This window comes from Camellia sinensis, chromosome 4, assembly GCF_055761805.1.
Source record: "Camellia sinensis isolate YWXY chromosome 4, ASM5576180v1, whole genome shotgun sequence".
Classification (NCBI taxonomy): Eukaryota; Viridiplantae; Streptophyta; class Magnoliopsida; order Ericales; family Theaceae; genus Camellia; species Camellia sinensis.
The window spans coordinates 101,342,491-101,366,778 of record NC_138964.1 but is presented as its reverse complement, the minus strand read 5'-3'; the positions used below and the strand labels follow the sequence as shown (position 1 = coordinate 101,366,778).

General features: G+C 41.0%; 1 protein-coding gene across 1 annotated transcript; it reads left to right on the top strand.

Moving 5' to 3' along the window:
• Positions 1 to 20,280: 20,280 nt before the first annotated feature.
• LOC145823396 (uncharacterized) lies at positions 20,281 to 24,040 on the top strand. Its single transcript, XM_082922941.1, has 5 exons — positions 20,281 to 20,459; positions 20,546 to 20,638; positions 20,724 to 20,831; positions 20,914 to 21,337; positions 23,740 to 24,040. The coding sequence occupies exons 1-4, from the start codon at positions 20,334 to 20,336 to the stop codon at positions 21,181 to 21,183; spliced, it is 597 nt and encodes a 198-aa protein (XP_082779067.1). The 5' UTR covers positions 20,281 to 20,333; the 3' UTR covers positions 21,184 to 21,337; positions 23,740 to 24,040.
• The last annotated feature ends 248 nt before the right edge of the window (positions 24,041 to 24,288 follow it).

The window sequence follows — 24,288 nt, the reverse complement described above, 5'->3', positions numbered from 1 at the left end:
AACCGTACATACAATATCGTGCCTGAAAGAGGAAGAAACTCAACAGGTACAATATCGTTAGGAACAATGCGTGGCAATGCAAATGAAAAGTGCGTGACGACGCAAGCAAAGTGTGGGTGCATGACAATGCAACCTAAGTGTGACGCATAACAATGCGGGAAGGGGTGCACGACAATGCAACCTAAGTTTAACGCATAACAATACGGAACGGATGAAAGATAATGCAATGCACTAATAAGTGCAGATGAGGTGCGCAAGATAGCGCGAATGATGCAGTGCACAAAACAGTGCGATGCGCAAAATAGCGCGAATGATATGCAATGCATAAGACAATGCGATGCGCAAGATAGCGCGATGTGCAAAATAGCGCGAATGATATGCAATATTAGAAAACAATGTAATAATATACAATGTAACGAAACAATGCAAATGATATGCAATATATGTGAGATGATCAAACCACAAGCAGTACAAAACCATACAAATATTATAAAGGGATGAAGATGCAAAATCAAACTACTTTTAACACAGAAAAGGCAGTGGGCACGAGCCGAACGACGCCTAACACAACCTAAGTGCCTACATCCTAGTATTGGCCACAACTCAACATGGATGCTTACACATAACAGAACCGTGTTTCAACGTGAAAGGGGTGCGAGCACATGCAAAACTATGTGTTTCGCAGAGAGACCACAAAGTACAAGTAATTGGGTGGCATGATATAAGTGGAGAATGATCTGCTGAGGAAAGATCGTGATCCTAAATACTGAATGTAACAAACTAAAATACGATGAAACAGATGCAATGGATAAATTGAATAAAGCGTGCGGCCAAACCACATTTTGCCTAAAAAAGGCATGGACACAAACAAACCACGTCTAACACAAAAATGGTGCCGTCACCCTCAAACCATAATTCCCTTAGTGGAATAGACGCGTACACATAATCACATAACCATGCTTTAACGCGAAAAGTATGGGCACATGCCAGACCAAGCTTAACATGGAAAGGCGCAAGTGATACAATGGATATGCAGTGAATGCATGCGATAAATACTATGTTCAATGCAATGTAATGGCCAAAATGGAATAGATGGAGTGGATAAAGCACGTGGCCAAACCATATCTTGCCTAGAAAAGGCATGAACCCAGACAAACCACGTCTAACACAGAAATGGTGCCGTCACCCTCAAACAACAATTCCCTTAGTGGAATAGGCGCGTACACATAATCACATAACCGTGCTTTAACACGAAAAGTATGAACACACGCCAAACTAAGCTTAACATGGAAAGGCACAAGCGATACAATGGATATGCAGTACAGGTATGCAACATATTCTATATGCAATGCAATAGACATGCTAGATGATGTAGTAATTAGGAAGCGAAGGTACCTTACAGGGGCAATTGGTAATAACCTACCTCATGCTGCTGGGGACCTTCCCATTCCTCTCGGTTGAACCACAGATACTACTTTTCTCCCTGACTATAGTCACGGCTTTCCCTATTCTCCAACAAGGTGACATACTAGGTTGGTTCAGTATCCAGAATTGAGGCACATACACATGTTATCTCAATCTATGGGGCTGCCATACGGATTTCAAGCCGAGGATATACCCCTAGGTATTTAAACCAGACTTTAGTCTTGGAAATCCCGAACCTTTTGTGTTCTAGGCGTGAGCCATTCGAACTCTAGTTTCCACCGTCCCAGTTGGTCTCCTAGGAACTCATCGCAAACACAAGCAGGTGGCTATACCAGACCACTGGAAGTCGTTCGGGCATGACAAACACCAAAGGAATTGCACCTTTAGAGAATTTAAGGTCTCCTAGACCGGAGAGTGCACAAGGCAGTGTGATGCAGAGGGAATGCACAGAACGGTGCTATACAGGTGAACAAGACAGTGCGATGCAGGGTGAATGCACAAGACAGTGCGATGTAAGTGTGTGCACAAGACAGTGCTAAGACAAAGGATGCGCAAGACAGCATGAGAAAAAGTGAATGCACAAAATAGTGCTATACGCAAGAAATCGCGAGTGTAGAGCTACACAAAACAGTGCGATGTGCAAGAAAGCGCAAGTGTAAACTACACAAAACAGTGCGATGCGCAAGAGAGCGCGAATGTAAACTGCACAAAACAGTGCAACACACAAAATAGTGTGATAAAATGCATGCACAATGTAAGTAAAGTGCACAAAATAGCGCGATCTGTAAAATAGCGCGATAAAATGCATGCACGATGCAAGACTTGGCACACAGCTTACGACATAGCATTCCATTCATTTGGTACACAGCTCACAACGCAACACTTTGTTTGTTTGGCACGCGGCTCACAACGCAATACTCTGTTCATTCGGCACGCAGCTTGAAACATAGCACTCTGTTTATCTGGGCACACAGCTTATTCGGGCACAGAGCTTATTTCGAGCACACAGCACATTTTGGGGGCACACAGCTCATTTTGGGGCACACAGCAGATCTCGGGCACACAACTCGTTTTGGGGGGCACACAACTCATTTTTCGAGCACACGACTCATTTTGAACACAGTTTATTTCAGGCACAAAGCTCGTTTTTTGGCACACGGCTCATTTTTCAAGCACACAGCTCATTTTTCGGGCACGCAACTCGTTTCGGGCACACGGCTCATTTCAGGGCACACAGCTCATTTTGGGGGCACACGGCTCATTTTGGGCACACAGCTCATTTTGAGGCACACAGCAGATCTCAGGCACACAGCTCGTTTTTTGGGGCACACAGCTCATTTTTTGGGCACACGGCTCATTTTGAACACACAGTTCATTTCGAGCACACAGCTCGTTTTCGGGCGCACAGCTCATTTTGGGCACAAATCTCATTCCTCGGGCACACAGCTCGTTTTTCGGGCACACGGCTCAATTTTCGAGCACACAGCTCATTTTTCGGGCACACAGCTTATTTCGGGCACACGGCTCATTTTTCGAGCACACATCTCATCTTGGGGGCATCCAACTCATTTTTCGGGCACATAGCTCATTTTGGGCACACGGCTCATTTTTCGAGTACACAGCTCATTTCGGGCACACGGCTCATTTTTCGAGCGCACAGCTCGTTTTTCGGGCACACGGCAAATTTTTCGGGCACACAGCTCATTTTTCAATTTTGAACACCCAGCTCAACATTTTTTTCATTCTGAACACACAGCTCATTCACTTCACTTTGAACACGCAGCTCATACATTTTCATTTTTGAACACACAGCTCATTCACTTCATTTTGAACACGCAGCTCACACATTTTAATTTTGAACATGCAGCTCATACATTTTCATTTGCACGCAGCTCATAAAATTTCATTTCTGCACACACAGCTCATTCACTTCATTTTGAACACGCAGCTCACACATTTCAATTTTTGAACACGCAGCTCATACATTTTCATTTGCACGCAGCTCATTCTTAATTCTGAACACGCAGCTTATAAATTTTCATTTGCACGCAGCTCATTCTTAATTCTGAACACGCAACTCATAACACAACACTGCTCAATCTGAACACACGGCTCATAACACAGTTTTCTTTTAATTTTTGAACACACAGCTCATTCTGAACATACAGGATGTGACGACGGAACTTGCAGAAGTTGAAACAAACTCAGATGCCCGACATTTTCCCTTTTTTCTTCTGCTTCGAAGTCTGGAACCTATATAGCTTCAGATAGGTCCTGGTTTTACTATTCCCACATGACTCGGGTTGAACCTTGCGGCTTTTGAAAGAACAAAATCTTGTTTTGCACAAATGTGGAGAACGGCACGGCACTCTGAGCACAAAACGATTTTTTGAAATTGAGAGTGAGAATAAGTTCTCAACTGGGTATTGAGCCTACAACTGAACACAGCACACCACGACTCAACAACAAAGAGAAAGACAAGGTAAGACAACCTAAATACATCTATTGACACTCAAACGACTCAAAACAAGAATTGAAAAAAACAAAAACACACAAACACAACACTCAGCTGTGTTATAAAGGCAAGAGACCTCTCGGTGCACGAGGAGCCAGTTTCTCCGGGTATTGTTTCCCACCCTTTCTCATTTATGATTCTCACATCACTCAGCCCTCAAGCTCTGTTTTTCTGAAAAAGCCCTTTTTCTCACTTTTTCTCTCAGCGCACATCTCTCTATTCTTCAATCTCTCATTTTTTTATCCCTTCCCTAGGTAGTTGATGGATAAGTAGGAAGTTGTGGGCTCTTGCCCCTGGTATTCTACCATATTCTTGTTCTTGTTTCACAACAGTAAATTTCTCCCACAGAGGGGTTGCGCTACAACTGGGTGTGTAGCAAATCTGCAACTGACATCGGTTGACGATGCTCTGCTGGGGAGTTTGGACGTGATCAGATCTATCCAGATGAGGGAGTGGAATATCTTGATCCATTCCAGTTTGTGTTTCGCACTTGACTCGATACCTAGCTGCTTAGAGAATGTGAGAGCTTTCTGCCCTTTTGCGGTTAGCTTCAGTGGTACCCTTTTCCGGCAGGTATGAGTGCCCTTCTTGGCGAGTATGTTGGCAATGGGGAAAAGACAGAACACCTGACTTAACTGTGCCCCTAGTTCATTATTTTGACCATTTTTGCTTTTGACGTTCTGCTAAAACAATTTTGACCAACATGAGAGTTAGATTAACATGCTTGTTCGATTTTCTGATTTAAAATCATACAAGTTAGGTTATGAGAACTGAAAATTTTCCTTTTTGGGTCTAAGAAAATGGTCCAGTTTTTTTTAAAAAAGAATAATTTTTGAGAGAATTAGTCAACCTCAGTAAAAATTTTCAAAAACTATTTTTGCAAACGGCCACTACTTGACCAACGTGGAATTGACTCTTGAGATGCACAACCTTAAATCCAAAAACAATGGAAGTTGCCCCTTGTCTAAAGGACACTGCACGGCAACAGAAAGTTGCCCCTTGTTTGAATAGCACCGCAGCACACTGTATGGCAACAGAAAGTTGCCCCTAGTCTGAATAGCGCCGCAGCACGTAGTAACCAGTCCTCACAGTGACAATTACAACCAAATTCTCGGACATAGAGAAGACAAAGATGACCAAAACCATCACATGGACACGGTCAAATTTGAAGTGTTTTATGGCTGGACCTCAGAATGAAGTTGCCTACGTATCCCAAACATGGGAATCAAGCCTTACGTAGTTCGGGGTTAAGGTACACTCGGGTATTAACCTCTCCTTTTGCACTCTAACTTCTGCCAAGTGTCACGGCCTTGGATTTGCTGAACTAACCCTCAGTCTTTCCAAGCCAACCGTGCGGCCTTAGATGCTTATAGCACGCCTTGCTTGCACCTAAGTAAGCCTTTTGTGGAAGGGAGCTAAGAGATTGCACACACACAAGAGAGTCTTAGAAACTTAGAGAGCTCTTGGGGAATGCTTATGTTGTATTACTTGAGTACTTGGGTGGGTGGTTTGGCCAAATGAGGGCCTCCCCTTTATATAGCTTTACAAGGAATATTCTAGAACTATACTAATGGAGAGTGTTCTAGACACTTCCTCCTACTACATCTAATAGACTATTCTAGATATACATGGATGGAGGGGATTCTAGATCCTTCCCTCATCCTCTCAAAGAGCCTACTCTAGAATATACAAGACTTATGTACAAGCTTCTAGAGTTATATACAATGCTCTATATTGTTCTAGAGTATTCTAGGCAATTCTTATGTAGCTTTACTTCTTGTGGCCATTCTAGAGAGTTCCAGAACCCTCTAGCATCCTTCATGGTCTTCATAGTTTCTCAAGTCTTCCAGGAGCTTCCAAGCCATTTCACTAGTCTCCTTTGCTTGAGATTTCCTCCTGGTTGACAATTTGGTCCGGTCAAGTTGGCGGGTCGTGACACAAGGTCGCCCTTTTTGGGTTTTCAACCTTGCGAGCTTTGTTCTTTTTTCTTTTTAATTCTTTTCATTTCTTTTCTTCTTTTTCCTTTTTCATCTTTTTTTTTCATTTTCTTCATTTTTCTTCTTCTTCTTTTTTTTCATTCTTTGCATTTTTCTTTTTTTTTTGTTCTTTTTGTTCTTTTTCTTGCTCTAACTTTTGCCCGGGTCGCCCTTCCGGGTTTTCAGCCCAGTGAGCCTCTCAAGGGTAAAAGTGTAGCTTTGTCCATGTCAAATGGTTTGAGATCTCGAAGCCATCTGAATCCAGGAGAGTGGTTGTTGTTCACTGATGATGTAGAAGTCCATTCAATGGGGGGCTGAATTTGCCCCTAGTGTTGTGGATAGGAACTCGACCGTCTTTCAGCAATACTTTCTTCTTTCCTCCCTTTGGGGATGTGGCATTCTTGCCGATCTTCGTTAGCTTGAGAAGTGACTTATCTTTCGCTCTTCGAGCACATCTGATAGTTTTGCCCCTAGTTCGAGGGGCGCTTTTGATCTAGCTTCACAAGCTTCCTTTTGATCATATCGGACCTTCTTGCCCCTAGTTCATGGGCTACTTCAAATTTGGCCACACATGCCTTACATTGTGGTTGACCGTTGAACATTCTGAATCTAAGTTCAAGGTTTGAAAGTAAGAGGTCGAGCCTCGAGGCTGAGAGCGATCTTAGGCTGCACAATCTCAAGAGCGATTCCACACAAGTCTTCGCAGGACGGCGCAAAACATTTTTGAAATTTTTTAAGAAAACGACTAGTCGCTTGCGCTGAAGACAATGTAGAACCAATCTGGATCAAGCCAGGATCCTTCTCAATACTCACATTTACAAACATGATTTCATTCATTAAGGGCTTACCATGCCTCTCTTTCTCTCAATTTGATCAAATTTTGCAAATCCCGAAGAATTCCTTCCTCTTCGTTTTCACCACAGTGTTCGAAAAAGTTTTGAAACACTTAGGTCAATGTAACAATTTCAAGGCACAGAAGAGCAGGTGAAGAGCACTGCCGTTCCATTCAAGTTTTCTGGCACAACTGGCGCAAGCCAGAAGCAAACGCAAGAGTGTGAAAATCACTGCTGTTTCATTTAGATCTTCTGGTGTAACTTGCTCCAAGGCAGAAACATACTCAAAAGAGTGTAAAAGACAAACACAAAACAAGAGAGTGATGTCCTGTAGACACCCCATTTTTGACCGACCTTAAGACTCAGACGTCACCGATTGAGCGCTTGGTGATGTTGCATATCGTGCTCGTTCAGAAGTCGCAAAGTCTTGGCTGCGAGCCTTGCCTTCGAACTTTCGGACTCTTTCATACCTTGCCTCGGTTTGTGAACCAGGCTCGGTTTTCTCTGTTTCTCTTCCCGAAGGGAGGGAGAGGTCTCGTAGATCATCTCTCAATGGCCGTAGGCTACGTTTCGTGGTCGGAGGCCATTTTGCCCGTTTGGAGTCCGGTTTTCAGTTTTTTGGAGCCGTTGGCCGTGTGCCTCGGTTTGAGACCGCTTAACCACCTCCGGTTACTCCAGTTTTTGGCATGCATCTTATTTACTCCCTTTTGAGGGACACTGAGACTCCAGAAACCAACTTCGTGGTCGTACACCACTCCCGGTGCCTAACAGTCAGTTTTCGGGGCCTCAGGCTGCGCGTTTTGGCCCCCGAACCTTCATTTTGCATCAGTTTTAGCTCATTTTTGGCAGGGACCTCTGTTTCATTGCTAGGAAGGTCGTAGAAGGGTGGGAGGCCAGTAATTGTTCCGGAAACCAGTTATATTTCCTCATCGCCCTCCGTCGCCCGTTTTTCTCACTTGAAAGCCAATGTTAACCACCCTAAGGCCACTTTTTCCAGCTCTAAACCACATATTTGTGTTGTACACACCTGGGAGGCCACCAATATCATATGGTCGGCTAGTAATTGTGTTTGACCCTTTTGAACCCCTCCTAAAAATGGCCTTTTCTCTCTCCTGGTTCACTTTCTCCAGTTTTTGTCCACATAGTTGTGTTGTGCACGTATGGGAGGCCACTAATATGGCATGGCCGGCCACTAATGCTTCTTGACCCTTTTGACCCCTAGCCGACCGGCCATGGAAAGTAGCTGACCGGCCACCTAGGCCCAAGAAAACTGGCTGGCCATGATCCTCAGGGTTGGTACATTACAAATCTGTATTCCTTTTCCCCAGATTTTGTATCCGGGAGGGGGTTGCCATTTTGGGGGGAAACTTGAATTGTTTTCCCCCCTATTTTTTCCCCTCTTTTTGCCTATATAAACCAGCCTCCAGCTCTGGTTTTAAGGGTTACAAAATTTGTTTTGAGAGCCTTGCATCAATTCTCCCTCTATCTCTCTCATTTCCTTAAAAATTCCTAAGTCCTACACCTCATTTCTTCATCACCACCAAGCACCACCACCACTACTCCATTTCCAGCAGCTTGGAGAGCTTTCCAGAAGCTAGGAGACATCACTTCTCAAGCCAAGAAGCATCCAAGGGGTAGTCTTCAAGGGTAAGCATCATTTCCCCTCTTTTGAGCCCAATTTTGCAACATTTTTCTAGCCTCTTTGCTTGCTGTTTTGAGCTCCGACCAAAATTGAAAAGGTCATTTTTTTGAGCTCATTTTCTTGTTTCATTAAGGTCTGAACACTGTTTGAGCCCCCCATATTGCACTTGCTTCAATACCCTCTTGAATGCCATTTTCTTGCATGATATTTTTAGCTTGTGTGTGATCTGTTTTGGAGCCTGATGTAAACTGTAAATAGGCATATTTTGAGCCTCTCTTCAACATTTAAGAAGGGCTCATCACTGTTTGGGACCTTCATGTGCCACTTGTCATTATACCCCTCTTTGGTCTCCATTTTTGCATGATTTATTAGTCTATTGTGTCTCTGTTTTTGGACTTTGGTCCGAACTGAAAATGGCCCTATTTTGACCCCCTATTCATGTTTCATTAAGGGTCTATGGCTTTTTGAGACATCCTTTTTATACTTCATGTTATAGCTCTCTTGGTGACCATTATTTTGCATAGCATTTTGAGCATACTTGTATCTGTTTTTGGGGTTTTTCATAAACTGTAATACATCATATTTTTGGCCCCTCTTCAATATTGTAGAAGGCCCCTTCTCTATTTGGGGCCAGAATTTGTGAGTTGCTTCATTACCCCTCTCTTGGCCCCATTTTTGTATGCTAATCTAGCCTCATTTGTGTTCCATGTTTGGTCATGCTTTAAACTGTAAACATTCTTGTTTTGGGGCTTCCTAGCTTCTGTCTTCATACTTCATGTTCAAATTATGCATGCATTGCATAGCTATAGGCCATTTCATGCGCCAAAATTCATGTTTCGGGACTCGTTCCATGCATCGGGTATCATTTTGCCATGATTCGGGGCTGTTTTGCATCTCATTTTGCCTCTGAAAATTGCATGATCATATGCCATATTCCATTTTTTTGCCATGTCTTGTTAGAGTGGCATTCCGTGCCGTAGGTTCGGTCCTCGGTTTGCGTACACGCGTGCACACACTTCGAGTTGTCTCATTTTCATCTTATGGCCTCCTATGTGAGTGTGGCTGAGGTCCACTTGTGTTGGTGTAAGTCCATATTGCATTGTGTATGCCATTTCATTCCATAGCATTGTGTATGCTAGGCCGTATATCAGCGCATTGTGTATGCCATGTTTCCTCGTGCATCGTTGTAACAGCGCCCGCGTGGGGCCTCGTGCTACAGTTCGGACTCGATTTGTGTCACGGTTCTTAATCTGAACCAAAGAGTCCAAATCTGGCAAATCGTTTTGAGAAACAGATTTTTGAAAAAGTAGTGCCAAACATGGACTGCTTTGCCAGATACAGAGTCGCCACCTAAATATTTTTTATGGGAGAATTTAGGAAACCCTGACTCGGTGCCGAAGGCCACATGTCCGTCATCACCGGAGTTGTCTCGGCTCGGGAGCTTGGGTACGATCGGGGAAGGTCAGCTATGAGCACCCCCTTTCGCCCGGTCCGAAGACCGGCCTCTACTAACCGTGATATCCGTTTTTGAAAACTTTACGTGTTCTTATTCCATTTATTAGCCTAGAATTACTGTGTTATGCGCACAGCAAACAAGTATAGACTAGATTGCCTAATTTGGAAATAAACATTGCATATCCGTTTGGTTTGAAAATGCTTTGGAATTTGCTACTCGCAAGTAGGCTAAAATACGGATTTCAATGAGTTTTTCCAACTCAAACAATCTGACCTTCACCCACAGGCATTCAAAACAGTTTAACACATAAGCATCTAGCCACATGTTAAGCATGCTGTCATGGTAACATTCACACTCATGCGATATGCTAAAGCGGAAATACTTACATAGTACTCCGTGCCAAGACAAAGAACTTGTTAGCAAACATGCATGATCCAAGTCCATGTTAAGTGCCTAATGCATCGCATACAAAATGTTGCTAGAATAGGCTCGGCTATCCTAAACATGTCATGTGAAAATGCACAATTAACACATATTCAGTTCGGAATTGAAGTACTGATGCAGTTAGCGTGGTGTACCGAGCCTAATGCATGCAATACAAATGCATGGATGCACACATGCATAGCATAAGGTATGCTAAATTAAACGTGCCCTAATACTAACCATTAAAGCGGGTAAGTAAAAGGGAAGAAAGAAGGGAGGTTGGAAGACATACACACCACCCACACACACTTATTACAGATTTGCCCTCGCTCGGAGGGACCGAATAAATATTACAAATTAATTAACTACGCAAGCTAATTAATATTACAAATTAACTAATTTAATTAACGAATTAAATAAATTAATTAAAGCAGGAAAATGCCTCGGGAAGCGTGCCACCATGCATGGGCTGCCTCTGTTTTCCTTCCTTTCCTCCTCTGGAGGCTGTCAAAGCCTCAGGACTGATCCCTTGGACAGAGAGGATCACCACCGGCTGATTGAAATTGCCACCGGCAGTGTGGTATGGCCATCGGCACAAAGTTGAAGCTGTCGGCAGAGAAAATAGTGCCGGTCGGCACATTACACTGCCGGTCGGCAGAGTATTCCTGCAGAACCTGCAACTCACAGCGACAGAGGGCAAAACAAGGCATGGCAGCACAATTCAAGGCATGTATGCACCAACCATGTCTCTTATCATTGTAATGACTCAAAGGGACATGTGCCTCGGTTCTCGGACCACCAATCACGCATTTCCATGCATGATGGTCCAAGGAACCAAGCATGCAACTTTGGTTTCAAATGCATGCAAACCAATCAAACAAATTAGGCCCAATTCCTATCACCAATTCAAGGAACAAGGCATGCATGCAAAATGCAATGCAACCTAGGCATACAAGCTAGGAATGCAACATGACATGGCAAGGCACTTATGCAATCATGCAAGCATACATATGGCAATGCAAATGGATGGCAAGATGGACTTATACATGAATTAGGCAACTCTAAAATAGGCCTAAAACAGTGGCCAAAGTGCTATAAAATGAAGGCTAAATGGCATGCACACACATATGCACATAAGGGCCAACACTTGAGCACAAATCAAACAACATTCAAGCACACTTGAAAGAAGGAAACAAGAGCAATTAGTATGCATTATAAGCTCTAAAATCATGCTAATACATGGTGCCAAACCAAGCAACAAATCAAGCCAAGCATGCACCAAATGGCCTAAATGTTCAAAGAAAATCAATGAGGCATTGAACTACACTTAACAAGACCAAACATGGCATGCAAAGAGGGACCAAAATCAGAGGTTTAGCATGTTAAAACAAGGCCAAAGGACTCCTTAGATGGCATCTAAATGGCCCAAATACAAAGGCATGCACCATGGCCAAAACATGGAGCATTGCAACACATGCTTTCAAAGCATTAAAGAGGCATGCAAGGCAATCAAACAAGCATGGAAATGGGACTGAAATAGCATGTGGGATGATTCCAAATCACCAAAACAATGCAAAGATGGCATGCTACACATGCACATACACAAGGCCAACAAGCCCAAATACAAAGGAGCTATATAATGCATGCAAAGATCGACCCAAACGATTATGGACAGAGCTAAAACATGGCAAAATAAGCACATAATCTTCACAAGTGCAAGCCTAAAACATGCTCCAACAAAGGCTAACAACCTAGAACATGTTAAGGCACAAATAGGGCATTACATGGCAACTATGCTAAACATGCATGGAGTTCCAAAACCAACTTGAAATCATGTTATATCATGGATATATAAGCATGAAAAACAAACCAAATATGCTCAACACACACTCAAGCATAGGCTCCCTTAAGAGGCCAAAATAGGTCCTTTTCAAGGACAACAAGGAGAGGGGGTGGCCCTCTCCTTCTTGGGACTTCAAAGCATCATCTTCACCACTGAAATCCCTCAAGATTTCAGTGGTGAAGAGACCTCAACACCAAAAGTCCGGGAGCTAGCACAAAATGGCTCAAAATGAGGCCTTTTGAAGCCTAAGGGTGGTCAACAACCCTCAAACAACAAAACACTCTTAATAAACAATAAAGAGGGCTTAAAAATAGAACTTTTTTATGTTATACAATAATCACAAAAACAGCTCTAAGACTAGTAGAAAATCAATGCAAAAAAGGGGAAAAAAAGGACTAGTTTCCCACCCTTGATGCCTTCTTCAACAAAGATGCTCCAATGGCCTCCTTGAGCTTGAATCCAAGACAAAAACTTCAAAACACACTCTTTAGAACCTCAGCTCCAAGAGGAAGGTGAAACACTAGGTGTTTGTGTGCAATAATGAGACACAAAACACCTAGTGTGCAAAATGAGAGGAAAAGAGAGATAGGTTGTGTATGTCTAACCCTAACCCTAGAAAACCAGAGCTCTCCTCTGCCTTCTCTCCTCAAAAATGTCTAAAAAAGCTCTCCCCTTTTTGCCTTAGAGAGAGCTTCTCTCTATATGCCTCTTGTAAAGCTTACAAGACAAGCTTTGCAAGAGGGAGATCCCTCCATACACGTGTATGGAGGGGAGCAAAAGCTATACAGCTGTCCAAAAATATCTGCAAAAGCAGATGAACAGCAATCGGCCGGCAAAAAATGCCATCTTGGCCAAACAAAGTGCCGACCGGCACAAAATAGTACTGACTGGCAACAAAGAGTGCCGGCCGGCAAACAATATTGCCGGTGGCAGCAAAAACCAGCCGGTGGCATCTAGCCACTGCCGGTGATGGGTGGGGATGGTCTACAAGCCCCACTCTGCCTCTCCAAGGCAAGATGCAAGTGTTTGGTGCAAAACCAGACACTAAACGGTCGAGTTCGGGGATCCTGAGGCAAGGCACGTGAGCCGAGGCCTCCGGGAACTCCAAACGAACACAAACATGGATAATCACCGAGTGTTCAAACGGTGACGTCCAAGTCTTGAGGACGGTCAAAAATGGGGTGTCTACAATCGTGTATGCCATTTCATAGCCTTTCGCGTGTTAGGTTGTATCTTAGTTGCATTTCATGCATATCATGCATATTGCATCGTGTTCGGGATAGGAGTTAGCCCAGGCACGGGAAACGAGGTACGTTCCGTACTCCGAGTGACGGAACGTGTCTCAATTCCCCAGTCACCGACACTCCGGATTATCCATGATAGAGTTAGGTTTTGTTGTATTTTCATATGCATTCATTTCATATTGAGTTGTGCAATTTGACTCCTCGGCCATCATGCATCGATATGCGTGATTAGTGACACGAGGATCGAGACATGCATATATTTGTGAAAATACATTGCCATGTCCCTTTCCTGCTCTCTGTTGCAGCAAAATGAAGAATCAGCAACTTTTCAGAGCTTGGCACGCATTTCAAGAATAGGTGCAAACAGAGGCTAATTGGGGCATCGTCATGGATTTCCGCACAAAGGCAACCCGAACATGCATCATTCATCACCCGGAGCGGAATCAAGGCAGTCCCTGGCTTACATGCCAGTTTTTATAGCTTTCTTAGTTAATTTGATAATTAATTAGGAATTTGTACATTATTTGGACTGTATTATTTGGACTGTACTATTCTTTTATTCGGGACTGTATATTTATTCGGACCCTCTGCGCGAGGGCACAACTGTAATAAGTGTGCGTGCGTGTGATGTATGTCTTCCAACCCCACGTCTTTCTTCCGCTTTTATTTACCTGCTTATGATGGTTAGATTAGGGCATATTTCAATAAGCATACAATATGACAGCATGTTTGCATCATTCACCTGTTTTGCATGCACCGGGCTCGGCGCATCATACTAACTGCATTTGTATTTCAATTCCAAGTTGAATACATGTTAGCTGTAGCATTTCATATGCCATGTTTAGAATAGCCGAGCCTACTATAGTTGCATTTTTGCAAGTGTTGCATTAGGCATTTCTGTATGTTTAGGATCATGCATGATTTCTAACTTAGCTTCTATTTTGGCTTGGAGTACTCGGTGAGTTTTATGCTTTAGCATCCTTGCATGCGTGTGAGTGACTGCCATGATAGCATGCTTACCATGAGGCTATTTGCTTACGTGATATAACTGCCTTGAATGCCTGTGGGTGAAGGTTGGGTTATTTGGATTGGGACAATTCATCAAATGTTTGTTTTAAGCCCACTAGATAGTGGCAAAATCATATTTTTCTAAGCCCACCCGAGGGTGGCAAATCCACGTCTTAGCCTACTTGCGAGTAGCACCATCAAACCATCTTTCAAAAACAAACACGAAATGTTTTGTTCCAATTTAGGCGATCCAGTCTATACTTGTATGCTGCGCGCATCACATAGTAAATCTAGGCTAATAACCAGAATAAGAACGCACAATGTTTTCAAAACTTGATATCATGGTTAGTAGAGGCCGATCTTTGATCGGGCGAGCGGGGGTGCTCACGAAGTGACCTTCCCCAATCATACCCAAGTTCCCGAGCCGAGGCAACTTTGCTGATGATGGACATGTGGCCTTAGGCACACGAGTCAGGGTTTCCTAAATTTCCCAAAATAAAATATTTAGGTGGCGACTCTGTATCTGGCAAAGCAGTCCATGTTTGGCACTTCTTTCAAAAAAATCTGTTTTCTCAAAACGATTTGCCGGATTTGGACTCTTTGGTTCAGATTAAGAACCGTGACAAATTTGAGAGTCCGAGCTGTAGTGACCCCAAATGAACAGAACGGGACTCACTCTCCCGGGACGTTCCGAGGACGTCTACAGTGATGTCCGAGGTAACACCCCCGGAATCACCCAACTTCTGTACAACAGGACTGACTCGATACAACAAGACAGGCCCGACTGACATAGTGCAAAAAGACTGCCTATATATACAAGACAACAAAACTGACTGGGTACCCGAGTCAGAAAGTACAAAAACTAACATTCGCAAATGCTCAAAATAGTGCGTGCCATATGCCACATCTGAAGTAAACTGAGCGCCGTCCACAGGTGGTTCAACCCCTCTGATCACATCACATTATCTTCGAGATTCACAGATCCGGTGACGATAGATTTTGCTGAGCTTGGTGGGAGGACGACCACGTTGTCAAACAAGTCCTGTATTTCATGGCGAAGACGGAATCAATTGTTGGTGCTGTGACCGGTCTGTTGATAATACGCACAGTACAAGGTAGTATCATGACCTAGTGGAAGATGAGCAGGAAGGGGCCGAGGCTCGAGGGGTTTAAGATGTCCCTTTTCAGCAAGGATTTGAAGTGCCTTGGACAAAGGCATATAGAGGGCATGGAAGACCCTACGACCTCGGGGTAGATACTTCGAGGTTTGTGGATTTTTGCCGGACGCACTGGCAAAAGGGTCGGCAGGTCCTGACTTGGTTTTCTGATCTTTTTCGGGTGTAGGGTTAGGGTTGAAAGGAACAGTTTTGGCACGACGATCTTTCTCCCGATTTTTCCCTTGGCTTGAACTGCCCTCAATCTGAGTGGGGAAAGTGTCATTCATAATTTTTGCAACAACAGTAAGCATGTCACAACCTGAACCCGCCCCTATGGGTTAAGGCCATAACCGGCCAGTAATCATGAGATTACCTACGGCCTCAAAACAAATAAGACAAAACTTATCAGAGTAAAAGGGGCGGAACGGAAGCAATTTAAAACTTTGTCCATAGAGCTGTGCTTACATGCACGTCATAACATTCCAGACATAAATATATTAATAACTCACAACAAAATTACAGTACCAAAAAGTTCTATACAACAGGATCATCCGAAACTAAGTCAACCCATGGGACCTATATACAGACATGTACAAAGGCTTCGCCAACATGACAAAATTACATAGAATGGCAAAAGGGGGAAGATGTGTCTCGTACGTGAGACGCAAAGGCTGACTCTCCAAACATTAGTTGTTCCACACTGGCTTCACTGGGGCGGGGTTTGGACCTCTCTTACCTCACCTACAAACACATGAATGAGCGTGAGCGATAGCCCAGTGAATAATATCAAATAACGAATATACATTGGAACAATATACATCGAACGGCCTTGGGCCCAATTCACATTTTAGATTAGCATCCATATACACAATTTAAGTCGAGTGACTGCGGTTCTAAACAAACTGCCCTTTGGCCCATTTATCTTTTAGTCCTTTCAAAATGGCCTCTGGCCCACTCATTTATGTCAAAACGGCCTCTGGGCCACTCATTTATGTCAAAACGGCCTTTGGCCCATCTATTCATGTCAAAACGGCCTTCGGCCCATTCATTCATGTCAAAACGGCCTTCGGCTCATTCATTCATATCAAAACGGCCTTCAGCCCATCTGTTTATGTCAAAGCGGCCTTTGGCCCATTCATTCATGTCCATCGGCCTTCGGCCCAATCGTTTATGTCAGTCAGCCTTGGCCCACATTTATGTCAAACGGCCTTTGGCCCATATTTATATCAAACTGGCTCATAGGCCTTTCGTATCAAACTGGCTTATAGGCCTTTCGTATCAAACGGTCTCATAGGCCTTTCAAATCAAACTGGCTCATAGGCCTTTCGTATCAAACTGGCTAATAGGCCTTTCGTATCAAACTGGCTAATAGGCCTTTCGTATCAAACTGGCATTTAAGCCTTTCCAACTTATCGTATCAAACTGGCATTTAAGCCTTTCAAACTTATCGTATCAAACAGGCATTTAAGCCTTTCAAACTTATCGTATCAAACAGTGCCCACCATTCAAAATTAATGAACTTTACAAAACTTACATAGAAGTGAGCAATTGGATAACAACATATTTCAGATATTACTCACAGTGATCGGCTTGTGAATTTGCCCTGGAGCTTGACCCTACACATCACATAGCACATATGGGTCACAAATAATTCAATACGTTCTTTAATTCACATATTCCTCTTTAGGCTTCATTCTTATCTATTTAATTAATTACAATGCTCAAGGTATGCCTAAGAGTGTTTAGAAGTGAAAGGGAACGGAAAAACAGAACACAGAATGCATTTTCAGATTTTCAAAAAACAAGGTCCCCGCTCGAGCGTGGACTTCCCCGCTCGAGCGGACCCTTAAGGCCTGCAAAAGTACTGGTTGCATGAAAAATACGCTCGAGCGTGTAATAGGACGCTCGAGTGGAAGGCCTGTCTAAATAGCTCCCCCGCTCGAGCGTGGCCTCCCCCGCTCGAGCGGACACCAAGTCTGCAAAAAGTACTAGGAGCACGTTTTTCCTGCTCGACCGGCCATTACCCCGCTCGAGCGAACATCAAAATTCTGGGTTTCCCAGATTGTGTTCTTGAGTCCAAATTCGACATTCAACCAATGTTTCTTGCATACTATGGCTCCAATTTCACATATTCTTGTATTAACATGGTATAAACACCAAAACACATCATCATGGGGCTCAATTTCATGAATCAATCACATGCATGGCTCAATTTAATTCAAGTTCAATTCTATCATATGCTTTCATGCATTCAAAGCTCCTATCTTTAATTATTCAAACATGCATGCACTACAAGAAAATACACAATTGGCGACCACTTTTGCCGACTAAAAAACTTTTGGTTGCCAAAAGTTGTGGAATTGGCGACCAAAAATTATGTTAGTCGGTAAAAGTACAATATTTAGCTACTAAATTTTTTTGGTCGGGCTATATTAATTTTTGGCGACTAAAAAAAAATTTAGTCGCTAAAAATCTCACAATTGGCGACTAAAAATAATTTAGTCGCTAAATTTGCCACAATTGGCGACTAAAAAAATATTTTAGTCGCTGTATATATAGTTTTGGCAACTAAAATAATTTAGTCGCTGAAAGAAAAATAAAAATTTATTTTTTATCTTTCGCGACCAAAAGCTTGGTCGGCAAAAATTTAATTTCAGCGACTAAAAGACATTTTTATCGCTGTATGTATAGTTTTGGCAACTAAAAAAATTTCGTCGCTGAAAGAAAAATAAAAATTTATTTTTTATCTTTCGCGACCAAAAGCTTGGTCGGCAAAAAATTAATTTCAGCGACTAAAAAACATTTTGGTCGCTGTATATATAGTTTTGGCAACTAAAAAAATTTAGTCGCTGAAAGAAAAATAAAATTTTCTTTTTTATCTTTCGCGGCCAAAAGTTTGGTCGGCAAAACTTTAATTTCAGCGACTAAAAGACATTTTGGTCGTTGTATGTATAGTTTTGGCAACTAAAAAAATTTCGTCGCTGAAAGAAAAATAAAAATTTATTTTGTATCTTTTGCGACCAAGAGTTTGGTCAGCAAAACTTTAATTTCAGCGACTAAAAGACATTTTGGTCGTTGTATGTATACTTTTGGCAACTAAAATAATTCCGTCGCTGAAAGAAAAATAAAATTTTCTTTTTTATCTTTCGCGCCCAAAAGTTTGGTCGGGAAAACTTTAATTTCAGCGACTAAAAGACATTTTGGTCGCTGTATGTATAGTTTTGGCAACTAAAAAAATTTCGTCGCTGAAAGAAAAATAAAAATTTATTTTGTATCTTTTGCGACCAAGAGTTTGGTCGGCAAAACTTTAATTTCAGCAACTAAAAGACATTTTGGTCGTTGTATGTATACTTTTGGCAACTAAAATAATTTCGTCGCTGAAAGAAAAATAAAATTTTCTTTTTTATCTTTCGCGACCAAAAGTTTGGTCGGCAAAACTTTAATTTCAGCGACTAAAAGACATATTTGTCGCTGTATGTATAGTTTTGGCAACTAAAAAATTTAGTCGCTGAAAGAAAAATAAAATTTTATTTTTTCTTTTTCGCGACCAAAAGTTTCGTCGACAAAACTTTAATTTCAGCGACTAAAATGTTTTATTGGTCGCTGTATGTACAGTTTTGGCAACTAAAATAATTTCGTCGCTGAAAGAAAAATAAAAATTTATTTTTTATCTTTCGCGACCAAAAGTTTGGTCGGCAAAACTTTAATTTCAGCGACTAAAAAATATTTTAGTCGCTATATAGATAGTTTTGGCAACAAAAATAATTTAGTCGCTGAATGAAAAATAAAAATTCGAAGGTGTGCTAGCGACCCCAGGATCGAATGAGATCGGCCTTCAGATTAGGAGGATGTGCCCCATTCAAGGCGTTAAGAGTTGGACTGTTGCTGAGCCAGCGACAAAAGCTGCTGTTGTACAAGCTGTCCGGGTATGATTAAATTGCTTTCATAGTCTGTGTGGATGATGGAAACAGTGCTTTTATAATGTGCATATAGGAGCTCATTTGTTTTCTTTCTTTACTTTGTTGGTTTTCGAAGCTTGAAAGCAGTGAAGAGATGAAAAGCTCATTTGTTTCAACTTGTGTCTATAAATAAGCAGCCCATTCCATCTTAGATTTTTTGGGGAGGGGGTGTCTATAAATAAGCAGCCCATTCCAACTTATTCATGAATCATGTTGGTACATGAAATTGTTTAAGGTCCCGTGGTTTCCTTTATTTTTTTGTTTGTTGATATAGCTTTTTTAAAGTTACTTACCATAAACTTCTCTTCATTATTTTATCATTCCAATGGAAGTTAAGAGCAATGCAACCTACATAAAGTACATGACATATTATTCTTGACCACATACGTAGGACAACCATTTAGTCTTTTTAGTGAGTGCCTTGTTAACCAACAGGACAATCACAGGCTCTGTGAAATTGGATTCTGCATACATGTCTGATAAACATATCATTACAGAAAATGCCGATTCAAGTAAAATTATTTTGATACCCACAACCACATGTCTATGTTTAAATCGTTATTTTTCTACGAACATAGTATAATGGTATTCCATTTAAACGATGGCAATGTATGAAGATGCACATTATAAATGTTTGTCAGGTTGCTGCTAAATCCAGTTTAGGTGGACTGTATGGATGGTAGATGTTAAGCTTCCGTAGTCAATTTCACATTACATAAGTTAAGTTACTTATTGTGTTTGTATTGATTGTAGGATAAATTTGAGATTGGGGATAATTACGAGGATAATTCACTATCCCAAAAAGTTGTGGAAAAGAAGTGTTATGTGTTATATAAAGATTGGAAGTGCAGAATGAAGAAGAAATGGGAGAAGCTTGTGGATGCGGGAATTGATCCCTATGCTCATCCATACAAAGGAGTACAATCCGATGATTGGAAGAATTTGATTGACCAAGTATGGTTGGATCCTAAAAACAAGGTATGTTATGATTTAGTTATTACTTAGTACTCTTTATCATTGTTTAACTATATATGTAACAAACCGTTATAATCTGGATTATGTAGCCTCGCTACGATGCCGGCAAACTAAATAGGAGCAAGCTACCCTACAATCATAGTAGTGGGTCGCGATCTTTTCCGGCGGCGATGAGCATTGCGGTGAGATGTGTGTCATTGATTTTATTAACTTTATCCACACATATTTAATATGTTAGTGTTGATATCGGTATTTGGCATATCACAGGTGAAGGAAAACGGTGGCTTGTTGCCAGATATTTGCAATTTCTACAAGAACACTCATCAGAACAAGAAGACAAAAGAATGGATTGATCCTATATGCTATGATTTACATGTAACTATTCCAATCATTTGGACACTTATAGTAACTACTGTGTTTGATTTATATTAACAATAGTTATATGTCACAATTACAGGAGCAAATGACAATGGTGCGGGATGAGTCTATTGAGTCTGGAACACCGATGACACAAGAGGATATATCAAGAGTGGTGCTGGGGAAGAAGAAGGGATACTTGAGAGGTTTTGGGGTCGGACCAAAGCCCTCGTCTTGTGATGTTGGGTCGAATGTGGCATCACAAGCACGTGAGGAGCACTTGAAAAGGCTTACATCCGAGTTGGAGATACTGCGTGCGGAGCAGCAGAGTGACCGTGAGGAGCAGAAAAAAAAGGAAGAGGAGCAGTAAAAAAAGGAAGAGGAGCAACAAATGAAAGAGGCAAAGAATGCAAGACAACGTGAGGAGATGCAGATGCAGATTTTTGGACTTCAGAGCACGTTGGCGCAAGTTTTGGAAAAGCTCAATCCATCAAAGTCCCCACCATAGCTACTTATGGTAATGGGTAAGTGTGTTAACCAAATTGCATTATATTTATGTTCAAAGTCAAGGCAAATAAACGTGTTATGAGAATATTAGAGAACAAATTGTGAGGCAAAAAGGGGAAAACAACCCATTCGGGGCCAAACATTGGAAACAGCACCAAAACAAATTGGTGGTAGTTTGATGGGGAGAGAGAAGATTGTGAGTGTTTGGATCTAAGCCAAGTGAGATGAGCTTTTTCTTGATGCATGAGTTCCAAAAGTTCTTGACTTCATTGTCAGTTCTACCAGGGAGGTGTTTGGCTATCCGAGCCCATCTGTTGCCTAGAATTCTATGAACATCAATGATGATTCTCTCTTCTTGCTCAGTAAAAGAACCCCTCTTGAGATCTGGCCTCAAGTAATTTATCCACCTTAGTCTACAACTCTTTTCGCACCTTTGCAAGCCTGCAATATCTCAACAATAAAATTAGAACAAATATTGGGTATAATGGTATTATTACATGACAATATTAAAAGTATCACCAACCAATGATGAATCTTATATTGCGGTAGTGCAGAGTTAGATTAGTGGGTGACAAATGATGTCTACTTAATCTTATTTCTGATATTTTGATTGTCCGTGACTTGTGTCACCGTTAAACTCAATATTTGTTCCAAAATCCAGTCATTGATTTCTAGAAATGACAATACTAAGTATAAAATAGATCTTGAGCAAGTCCTATAGTGCAGTGAAATAACACCAGACTCTTAGGGATCAGCCAAGCTCAGCACCTGTATTCGATTTCCTTCTTCTATCCCTCTCTTGAAATGAGACAAGAAATAACAAGTAGAATTCATACCTGCTAGTTTAGGAACAGAACTCCAACAGCCATGGCCATGGCTACTGATGTGTGTGATGAGCTTCTCATCTTCTTGATGGGTTTTGGAGAATTGTACATGAAGGTTCTTGTTGGCATTTGTGCAATTCTTCTATTTGAAATGGTCATATCTGCGACATGCAATGTTATATTAGTGGGAATTCAACTTCTTATAATCAGTAGCGCCATTTTCCATGGTAGATTTACATATAAAATTTTCTACTGACAGATAAATCACTGATTAGGCTTATTAATTTTGTTGTTGTGATTTCGAATATGGGACAACTAACAACTTAAAACAAATTAAGCTAAATTGCAGACAAGATGTTTTTGTTCTATCCATAGATCACTGATTTTGTGATTAAAACACTGTTTATTAATTTTGAGGTTGTGAATTTGCGAACCTAAAGACAACCACTCTGAACAAATTATGTTAAATCAAGTCCATACCCTATCCACCGGTCCCAAGTATCAATAAAGACTAAACTTGACCTAGATAACTACACGATGTCTTTGCTCCCTCAGTGACTTCTAATTTCATTGAAGTTAAGTGCATGAATTCTAATTTCATTGAAGTTAAGTGCATGCAGAATAATCTTTGTAAACTAGCTAACATGCCATTGTAAAATTTCAAAGCAAGATATTGCCCTTTAAAAGTTTCATCAGTGTCAAAATCATCATCATCATCAAGATATCAATATTCATTCAAACAAAGACAGCTCTTTATTGGGTTGTAGCTTGCATGTTCATGCCATGAAATGTGAAAACTCATCATAAGCTAAATCTCAGTGCTTGGTCAAGTAGGATCTTAGTTGTTTAGTTATCTAAATTGTGAAACTTTAGAGAATCCTATAACATTTAGTTTTGAAATTTCTACTAGTTTTGTCATGATTATTAATTGAAAGTGTCTTTAGTGCATTGTTGCTTTATTTTGTTTGTCATGAGCACCATTTGTGTGGTGTGATTGAGTTATATAAACCATCTTGGTCCATCCATATATCGGGCTTGGGCCAAGTGTGGACTGGGACAATGACCCTCTTTTTAGGCGGATTTGGTGTATTTTCTGGATCTGCCAGTATCATTAGGATTAGACTGGCTTCGGAGGTTTTGTACTATCTCTTTTCTCTTTATCTCTCCATAGAATAATAATTCTAATATGGCCCCCAATTTAATGCTTTGTAATTTTCAATGTGAATCATGCCAAAACAAGAAGTTAATGTGAAAGCTACATGATAACGTATCTTTGTGTTAGCAAAGACTTTTTATTGGGTGTTCGGGCCTTGCCTCAATTAATTTTTAGGTATATATAGTCTTTCATTTAACTTAGTTTCCATTGTTGAAGCATAGGTCAATATTGGCATATTGTGGAACAATAATTATAATTGATATATACATATGAATGATGTTTAATTTACAAAATGGTATTGATTGTCATTTAATTTGTTAATGTTTCCTTTACTTTCCATGTAGAAAAAATATTTTTTGTCCAATTTTACAATAAAGTTATGTGCAAATATTTTTAACCAAAAGTTATCTGACATTATTTCTCATTTTCTTTGGTACAGATGGATGATCATGTGCACAAAGCTAAATTGTACAGGACTAATGGGCACTATAAGCATTTTTGGAAGGAATATATATTTTTGAATAGATGTGTATGGAAAATATTTGGGAGGAGTAGTAGTTATTTTTTTTGGATGAATGTTGTATGAAAAATATTTAGATAGACTACTAGTGTGTATATTTTTTGATAGCTGAGCATGGATAACAATTTAAAACATAATAACAACTAATTGTTATGTTTTAAATTGTTATGCTAGATGGATGTGACTTGGATAATTATATAGATTACAAGTGGATTTTTAATTGGAGGAATATGTATCTTTGAAATTACTTGTGGATGAAAGTTTATAATAGTTGATGACTTTTATTAAACAAGTTTAGGCTTGGATGATTTATATTTTGTCGATTGTTCATGATTCAGTTGATTTGAATGAAGCTTGCAAATTACATATTATATTGAATGAATTGGATGAATTATTATGAATTACATGTTATTTTGTTAGATGTTGGCGACCAAATGTTGATCTTGTTTTTTTTGTTTTGGCAACCAA